Genomic DNA, 10119 nt, shown 5'->3' with positions numbered 1-10119 from the left:
CAAATTTATTTATTTTCAAAAACTTTAGAAATAATCTCAACATTGATTTTCACTCATTTTAGAAGCAACTCAAATTTATTGGTTTTTGAAGCTTTGGAATCAATCTCAATATTAGCTTTCACTCATTGCGAAAACAACTCAAATTCATTGATTTTCAAAATTTTGAAAACAATCCCAACACTAGTTTTCGCTCATTATGAAAACAACTCAAATTCACTGGTTTCTGAAAAACTTTAGAAACAATCATAACATTGGCTTTCGCTCATTGTGAAAGCAACTTAATTATATTAACTTCACATCATATTTACGATTCATCCACATTACTTCCATGTTTAGCATTCATAATTAATTTGAAATTCATATTCAACTTTTTAAGTCATAGGCAACTCAAATTTATTAGTTTCCCAAAATTTCATAAAAATCCTAACAATGGCTTTCGCTCATTGTGAAAGCAACTCAATTACATTAACTTCACATCATATTTCTGATTCATCCACATTACTTTCATTCTTAGCATTCATCATTAATCCGAAACTCAGATTTAACTTCATGAGTTATAGACGAGATTTTACGTATCTCTTTTTCCGGTCGAGTGAGTTCCACCAATAAAAAATCTTGTTTTTGGTGTCCCTCTTGAACCATACAAATATTTTCTGTCAGTGCATTTAAATTTACATACTCATTCTTGAGATTTTACACATTCAAAATTAAACTTCACAAAAGCATGCACCACATAAATTTTTTTTCATGTTCACATAGCCTCTATGATCCCACACTTGTTGTTATTTTTACATTCTTACACAATTCAACATTAAAAGGTGCCCCCTTCATCTTCTTCATGTCTAGCCGAAAGGCTTGAAGCCTTCTCTTACTCATTTTGTTTTTTTAAAAGAGATTCAAAATAACTAATAATACCGTAAAACTACTAGAAGGGTGTTTGTTGTGTAAATTGAAAAGGGTGGATTATTGAATTATTGCATCGCTAAATCAACTTATATATAATTAGATTGATTTAAATTAATATTTTTTTATAAGTGTCATTTTAATTTTTTTTAAAAGATATTTATTATTGATTTGATCAAGTTTAAATAAGGTTTGATCATATCATATATCAACCCATTAAATCAACCGAGTTTAGTCAAATCAATTATTTTTTTAATTTAAATTGAAACTTAATTTATATTAATTAATCATAAATTTCTTGAATTAACCTAGTAAGAAGAGTTGGGTTTAATAATAATACACATGTTATTTGACAAAGAATTTATCATGAAAACATAACTATGGCATGCATTTTTATCAAATTTCTTCCTCTAGATCAATAATAAAAGTTTTTTTAGAGTAAAAATTAAACAGTAAAAACATATTTTCTATCGGCCAGAAAAAGTTATTCAAGGCACTTGTTTTTCATGTTTTCTTCATTTAGTAAATTTTAAACCAAAATCAAGTATTTAATATTTTTAACTTTTATCTGAAGCAAGATTTTAGCTCGAATATATAAATATAACTTAACAGTTAAAATCAAGAATTAAATTAATATATTTAAGGAATTCTTAGCCGTTGCTGAACAATCAAGCCATCCTTTCTTCAACATGGTGTTGCTTTGCTAGGTGTATCATTAGTTGATTAAGTCCAGCCATTTTCATATAATTGCTCATATCCCTTAATAGAAGCACGACGAAAAGAAGCTAGTTAACCATAGCAACTTTAAACGATTACCATTAAAAAAAAAAAATAGTGGATTTTTTTATTTACCATCAATAACTCAAATACATTTTTAATTTTCAACAACATAAATTTAACTGAATTTATCAATTCTAAATTTCCTAAAACAATAGGAGTTGATTATATATATTAGAACATGTTTGTTGTTAATATTGAGGAGTGTAGTTTACCTGGTTAGACTCTATATTTGCTCCTTAAAGATTACCAGTTTAAGTCTCATAAATTTCAAGATCACTAAAAGCTTACATAGTTGTTAACTTCAAGGTTTATGGAATTAGTTAATGTATACGCAAGTTGGACTAGATACTCATATTAATAAAAATACATGTTTGTTGTTGCAACTATCCGCTTTAGCTAACTGCAATAATAAACAAGACCTGGCTAAATAATCAATTACTATTATAGCCTGAATGTATTGCTCAAACACTATTAAACCATGACATCAAAATCTCTAAGCTTATTCCTTTGCACAAGTGGATGTCATTCATGAAAAAAGATGAAGAAAAATTTACATTCATTTCATTTCCGTATAGCATATACCTTCCCAAATATCCCATTAAAAAAAGAATAATACAGACAATAAATCAATCTCTATCACTAAACTCATAGCCCTAACACATAAATAGTCTCCAATCACATCTTCTAGGCTCCCATTTCCTAAATAAAATAAGTAAATAGATGCCTCAGGCCTCTTTATTTCAAGTTCTTTGCTTTTAGTTCTATTTATTTTTGTATTTTAAAAATATTTTAAAAAAAATTAAAATTTTTTTATTTTTTTATTTCAAATTAATTTTTTTAGTGTTTTTAGATCATTTTGATACACTGATATCAAAAATAATTTTTTTAAAAATAAAAAAAATATTATTTTGATACATTTCTTGAATAAAAAACATTTTAAAAAGTAATCACACTTCAAAATAAGTTTTTTCTCTTTATACTAAAATAATTTTAGTGTTGGTGTTCGGGTTTGATATTATGGTGTATTAAATTTTTTTTAAAATATTTTAATTTTAAAATAAATTAAATAATTTTTTTTTTATTTTTAACATCAATATATTAAAATTATTAAAATAAATATTAATTTAATATTTTTTTCAAATAAAATACACTTGACTTGAATTATTCATAACTATTTCTATATACGGATAAAATACCATTTTTTAAAATACAATGCGAATACTAAATTTAAAAAAATATGAAATCCATTTTTTTTTTTTGTTTTACAAAAACTCACCGACCTCTCTTTGTATGGTCTTTTCATATGCAATAAAAATAATAATAAAAAAAAATATATTCTAATGTTAATCGATCGTCATCTCCTTCGCTCCAGGGTTTCTCTCTTCCTTGCTTTCTAATCCAAAAAGAACTTTATAGCTTAATCAGCTTGAATCATTATCGTAGGCTAAGCAGTACCCAATTCTTCACTGTATAGAAACAAATCCTTCTCTCAATAAAAAAAACCCTCAAAAGGGTTTTTAGAATTTAGTGCCTTTCTTTTGTGAGATTTGGATTTTGTTTGGATTAAGGGTTTTGAAGTTTTCAGTTTTTGTGGGTTTAAAGATTCAAAAAAAAAAAAAAAAAACCCAGAAGAAAGTGTAGATGATGATGGATGGGGGTAGTATTGAACAAGCTCCCAAGATTGGAGATAACTCTACAGGTTTGTTTTCGTTGTTTTATTTATTTATTTTGTAAAGATCTGTTTTGTTTCTTTTTGTGTTTGTTTCTCGAGAAAATAGAATAAAACATCATGGGATTTTGTCTAAATGGTCTGTTTAAGCTGTTTGGTTTTGTGGGTCAACGTTAAAAAATTGTAGGTTAGCTTTGTATTTGTGTAAGAATTGTTTTTTGGGTGTGTAATAGGATCTGCTTTGTTTTGAGCTTAGTAGAATTTAATGGGTATATTTGAAGTTAAATGGAACAGTTGTTTTAGCTTTAAATAGTTGAGTTGGTCCTTGATTCTTCAAATTCTATTGTTGCTTTTGATGTTAATGGCTGATATGGTAACGTTTCTTGTCATTTTTTAGTTAAAATTAGCTTCAAAGCCGAGCTTAGTGTAAATCGTAACTGCGTTCTCGTTTAAGCACTTGCCATCTATTTGTGTGATGCATTTTGGGTTTTGTAACATGAGTTTAGCTTCTCTAGACATGGAGCGGGTGCCATTTTACTTGGAATTGACCTGGTTTTCTCTCTCGGATTTTTTTTTTTTTTTTTTTTTTGTGGGCAGAAGGTGCTGTATTTGATGCATCTCAATATGCATTCTTTGGTAAAGATCATGTTGAGGAAGTTGAGTTAGGTGGGTTGGAGGATGATGGGGAGTTGCCTGCCGCTGATTTTGAAGAGGAAGAGTTTCTCTTTGATAGACAAGAGGTTCCATCCTCCCTTCATCTTGAGATCTTCTATCCTTTTTATTTGATTATTTGATTTACATGGAAATGCAATCTTTTTGGTTCTTAGGAACGTTTACATGTTTTTTTTAGAAGAATTAGGGGAGCGCACTATTTTGTTGTGGATATGTAGGTCTGCCAAATTGGTGTAAATTTTTGTTTTTGTTGTTTTTTTTTTCTGTGAATAAAAGAAGAATTTTGTTAAAGAGAGAAATGAACGTAGCACATCTTTAGGGTTATTTTGGTGTAGCAGATCTTCTAACTCATTGAGGAGATTGCTTCAGAGAGGATGCTGGAACTAAGTGGTTCGTCAATTTTAGTATGGGTGCTCTGCTGTCTTTTTTTCTTTTCCCTTGTGAAAGAACCAGAGTGAACTATGAAAGGTGGTTCATAAGATAAGAATGAGGATCTTCTGTGGTGTATCAAGTGTCGCTCTTTGTACTTTGGCAGCATTTGAAATTACCAATGCAGTATCAACAAAGGGGGTCAATATTAGGATTCTAAGTTCTGTTTAGTGCTTTGTCTAGTATCACTCATTTTGAGACAGGTCCCTCAATTATCAATCTTTAAATCCTTCAGTCTCCTAGAGTTCTGACATTTAACACTTCCATTGACCTTTTGTTATGCCACTGTTCAAAAGTGAGGCATCTTGTGCTATTGCTGCACTTCATACCGGCAGCAGTTGTTGAAATTGTGGAATGGACTCCCTACCACATTACTATTGGGAACATGATCAAATACTATATCAGAAGATTTGGTAGTTGAGGGATGTGATTCAAATTGGATAATGATTGAGGGGCTGCAGGTACGAACAATCCTATTTTCTTGGTGGTTCTTCTTTTAGAATTTGGAGGCAGGGGGGATGTGTTCTTCAGTATTGGGTCCTAAGCTTCAGAATAATGTGTGAATTTGTATTGATTTGTATAAATTGGCTGTTATATCTGTCTCAAAAGCAGTAGCTATTCTGTTGGTGCCACTAACTGCTCCTTTCTTATTTGCAGGGTGAGGTTTTACGATCTCTATCTGACATTGATGATCTTGCAATTACATTTTCAAAGGTCAGCCCACTACTTAGTCATACTATTGCGTATGTTATGAAGGTTGTATATAATATGATCTTTATTTGATAAGGTTGCATTGGAGAATATCTTTAATATATCATTCTTTTCATGTCAGCATGTGCTAACAAGCAGGAAGAAAGCCATCTATATTCATGTATTGAGGGCCTTCTCACTGTTGAAGCAAACAAATAGGCTGGATATTTAGGCACATTTTATGTAGGATTTGAGGTTGCAACTATGTAGTTAATATGTCCTTAAACCGCTTCTGATTTTGACAAGTGAGAACTTGCTTTATGCATGCGATTCTTTTTTCATTCTATCTCCTTTCAAATTAGTCCACATGTTTGAGAATCTATCTTTAGGAGAATTTCCTATGACGGATCAGTTTTTATTTTAGTACCACACAACATCAGTTTATATATGGTATCTCCAAAGCAACCTGCCTCCATCCAGAGAGGAAAAAGGGAGAGCAATTGGAAAACTTGTTTTACTTCTGAACAAATTTGTGTATTAGTAATGTCTTCTGTGAAGGAAAGTTGAAATGCTTTGCGTTTACTTGAATTTTTTATGCTTTGATACTTCAACAATGTGGAGAATCTTTTGTTTTCTAGAAGATGGTTTGAGTTTAAATAAAGCAAATGACAGTGATGTTAGTTTTCAGTTGTCGGACCTTAGCTCCATTTGGTAAAGGAGTAGGAGTAGGAGTAGGAGTAGGAGTAGGTGTAATTGGTGCATATTGTAATCAATGTGGAAAAAGATGGGAAAGAAAAAGTAACCAAGTTTGTTTACTTTGGGTCTAATTGGCTTGTAGCACATATTCAGGCTGTTTCTTATCTTTCTATCAGTGTAAGAAGTATCTCAAAATATTAAATTATGATGAGTTTGCTTAATTGGGTATGCTTGATTGCTCTTTTTTTGCAGTTGAACAAGGGTGTCAATGAACCGAGAAGCACTGGGATAATTGGTGATATGGGCTCCAGAGAAAGTAAGTATTCCATTGTATAATTTACTTTATTAATGTGAAATTTATTAATCAATCCATGAACTTATAGTAGTATTTTTTACCCAGCAGCACCATTTTTTTTTTTGGGTGTGCTGTTTGTTCCAATGCTTTATCACTTTATAATGATATGATTGTTGCTAAAGTCAAGCGATTTACATTTTTTGGGTTAATGCTGCACATAGTTGAGAATCATACAAGTGGGCTATCATAAAGTTGTAGGGAAATTGGGATACCTTATTGTGACTCTATTCTGCCACACTAGTGTCTTCAATTACAACCAAGATATTATTGTCAAATGTATGACAGTTTGAACATCAGAATAGAGATGGTGATGGTAATATCTTGTTCCAGATGGAAATTTGTTGCAATAAGAAATAGACATGTACCAATGCCACTTATTACTAAAAAGAAATGTAACTGGTATTCATTCTAGTTCTACATGAATGTTTCAGGCAGATATTTTTAATTGGCAAATATTGTTATACTTTGTGATTTTTTTAACTTGAGTTCCTTCAGTCTTATCAATTGCATTTAAATTTAATGATAGACTAGTTAAATGCAGTTCAAAGTTAGCCCAAAAAGGGCGTAGGTTTACTTGTTGGGCAAGTTGGAATTCTGGACTTGGCGGAACAGAATCAATATGCTTGACATTTGTTCTGCATTGATAGTTCGAAATTCTTTATTATGATGATGTACTTGCACCTTTTTTTTTTAATCCGTGTTCAATTGTGTAGTGAATTATAAAACAAAACAAAAAAATAGGCAATTTTTCCAACTCTGGATCTGTGAAAAATGAATATAAATGAAATATCTGTGATAAAACCTTCCAGGTTCATCTGCTGCTGAATGGGCAAAGGGAGAGGATTTTCCTAATTGGTTTGACCAGCAGCTACCTGACGGCGTTGAGGATGGCACAAGATGGTCGTCGCAGCCATATTCTTCTACTGCTCTCCTTGCAGAATCAAAGCATCTATACCGAACCACTTCATACCCTGAGCAGCAGCAGCAGCAGCAGCAGCAGCAACCACACCACCAACACTACTCTAGTGAACCTATTCTTGTGCCAAAATCTTCTTACGCTTCAAATCCTCCCCTGGGTGGCCAATCTCCACAGTCCTCACCGAACCGCAGTCATCTAAATATTCAATATCTTGCTGGTGGCCACCAAATAGCATTATCCCCCTTCTCTAATTCTCAGCTTCCATTGAGCAGCTTACATCATGGATCACCACATTACGGTGGGAATTTGCCTCAATTCAGTTCTGGTCTTTCTGCTAATAGCCGGCCACCAAGCCAATGGGTCAACCATACAGGCTTATATCCTGGAGATCATCCCAACCGCTTGACCAATATGTTGCAACCACCACTATCTCATCAGAATGGGATCATGCCTCCACAGTTGATCCCACAACTTCAGTCACAACAGCATAGGTTGCACCCCCCAGTTCAGTCGTCATCGGGCCATTTATTGGGCATGCAATCTCAAGTGTTCAATCCCCATCTCTCTTTATCCCCACCAATGACGAACAACTTTGACACAATGCTTGGTCTGACTGATAGAGATCAAAGACCAAAATCAGTTCAGAAAGTTAGACCAATGGTGCGTTATCCTCAACAAGGCTTTGATGTCAATGGTCAGAAGTTTGATATTGGCTGGCCGCAGTTCAGATCCAAGTATATGGCTACTGATGAAATTGAAACTATTCTCAGAATGCAGCTAGCTGCAACACAGAGTAATGACCCATACGTGGATGACTATTATCACCAGGCTTGCCTTTCAAAAAAAACAGCCAGGGCAAAGCTCAGACATCATTTCTGCCCAACACACTTGAGGGATCTTCCTCCCCGAGCACGAGCTAATGCTGAGCCGCATGCTTTTCTCCAGGTCGATGCTCTTGGGAGAATTCCTTTCTCTTCGATTCGTAGGCCTCGACCTCTTCTTGAAGTTGAACCTCCAAATTCTACTGGTGGTGGTAATACCGAGCAGAATTCTGCTGAGAAGCCCCTAGAACAGGAGCCAATGCTTGCAGCTAGAGTCACAATTGAAGATGGTCTTTGCCTTCTTCTTGATGTAGATGATATTGATCGTTTTCTAGAATTCAATCAGTTCCATGAGGGTGGAACCCAGTTGAGACGCAGGAGGCAGGCCTTGTTGGAAGGGCTGGCAGCATCCATGCAATTGGTTGACCCTCTCGGCAAGAATGGCCACACAGTTGGACTTGCTCCCAAGGATGATTTTGTGTTCTTGCGTTTAGTATCTCTTCCCAAGGGACGGAAGCTCCTTGCAAGGTACCTTCAACTTATTTTTCCGGGTGGTGATCTCATGCGGATTGTCTGCATGGCCATTTTTCGTCATTTAAGGTTTTTGTTTGGAGGTCTCCTGTTTGATATTGGAGTTGCAGAAACCACAAATAACCTTGCAAGGGCTGTATCATTATGTGTTCGTCGCATGGATCTTTGTTCCCTCAGTGCCTGTCTTGCTGCTGTGGTTTGCTCCTCAGAGCAGCCGCCCCTTCGCCCCCTTGGAAGCTCAGCCGGAAATGGGGCATCCCTCATATTATTGTCTGTGTTGGAGAGAGCAACTGAACTATTAAATGATCTTCATGATGCTAGCGACTACAATGTGACAAATGGGGCACTTTGGAAGGCCTCATTTGATGAGTTTTTTAGCCTGCTTATTAAATATTGCATAAATAAATACGATGGAATTATGCAGTCTTCTCTATCAGATTCAGATCCAGCTGAATCTATTAAGAGGGAACTACCTATGGAGCTCTTGCGTGCAAGTGTTCCCCTCACTAATGACTACCAGAAAAAGCTGTTATATGATCTTTCCCAGCGTTCCTTAGTTGGTCAGGTTGGTGGTAATGGTGGTGACATCAAATCTGAAGTGGTACTGAGTTAATATGAAACTACAAGGAAGTCTGATACCAGGTCACCAAGAAACACAGTTCTGTACAAGTGAATATAGCTCAGATATTGTTGGACCAGCAATATCTTAAGGATGCATTTAATTTGTTCTCCCACCACAACTAATTCAGAATACACGAACTAAATGAAGCAGAGGCTTTGGGATCAATCTTTCATGAGAGTCAGCTTAGCTTTTTGGATTTAGTTTTATTTTTTTGTCATTTCTATTCCATTCCATGCTACTGCCCTGACAAAGCTTGTACAAGGCCTCTCCTGTGTTGTGGTAGAATTGTGTTGGGTTTTTGTCATTTTTCCAGTCCTTTTAGTTCCTTTTTGTCTCAAGAGCCTATTTTGATGCTCTGTTTCTGGATATGGAGATGTAGCGGGGTAGTTTGTACAGGGTTTGCAAAGAGGTTTCCCACTTTCCTGTACTATTTATTATCAAGGAGGTGGGGTGGATGTGATTTTCATGTTCTGGTAGGGGCTATGTGACATCCTTGTGTAGTAAATGGCAATAAAGCCAAGCAGATGCTGATGGTTGTCGAATAAGGCGGCGATGGAGTTTGAATTTTTCAAGTAATTACCAAGTTTGCCTGTAACAATGGATGGTTGACCGTCAGTTGTTTCTCTCATAACTATCGTTTATATTGCATTAATGCTATACAGCATGTGTTTCTTCTATTCCCTTATAATTATTCTACTGTGCTATGTTTGATATTTGTGGAGAGAAATTTTTTTTGGTCTTTTTTTTTTAGCCATTGCTGATCTATGTTTTTTGTCAATCGTTGCTGACCAACGTTTGTGTTCGAACATTATTGTATTGGGTGATGATGAATCTTTTGGTCTCAGGACTTGTACAGTGCGGTTATTTTTCACTGCTCTGGTTTTGGAAAAGAATAGATGTAGAAACCTTTGGATGGTTTGGATTCTATATAACATCTTGTGCTGGTAACTGTGGATTACTTTGCAATGGCTTTGAATAGAGAAGAGAGTGAAAAGTGCAGGTGTCTTTGTAACTTATGGCAGTCTATTCGCT

The 10119-nt window shown here is 34.5% G+C and overlaps 1 protein-coding gene across 3 annotated transcripts; it reads left to right on the top strand.

Moving 5' to 3' along the window:
- The first annotated feature begins 3002 nt into the window (after positions 1-3002).
- LOC118049001 (protein PAT1 homolog) lies at positions 3003-9764 on the top strand. Of its 3 annotated transcripts, none has more exons than XM_035058853.2 (5): positions 3003-3382; positions 3953-4092; positions 5111-5167; positions 6092-6155; positions 7004-9764. In XM_035058853.2, the coding sequence occupies exons 1-5, from the start codon at positions 3325-3327 to the stop codon at positions 9076-9078; spliced, it is 2394 nt and encodes a 797-aa protein (XP_034914744.1). In that variant the 5' UTR covers positions 3003-3324; the 3' UTR covers positions 9079-9764. The 3 variants fall into 3 exon arrangements, with proteins under 3 accessions (XP_034914744.1, XP_034914743.1, XP_034914747.1); XM_035058852.2 differs by having other exon boundaries at positions 3950-4092; XM_035058856.2 differs by lacking the exons at positions 3003-3382; positions 3953-4092 and adding an exon at positions 4104-4914.
- Positions 9765-10119: the final 355 nt, after the last annotated feature.

Source organism: Populus alba, chromosome 1, assembly GCF_005239225.2.
Source record: "Populus alba chromosome 1, ASM523922v2, whole genome shotgun sequence".
Classification (NCBI taxonomy): Eukaryota; Viridiplantae; Streptophyta; class Magnoliopsida; order Malpighiales; family Salicaceae; genus Populus; species Populus alba.
The sequence above is the reverse complement of the archived record's forward strand: the minus strand, read 5'-3'. Positions and strand labels throughout refer to the sequence as shown.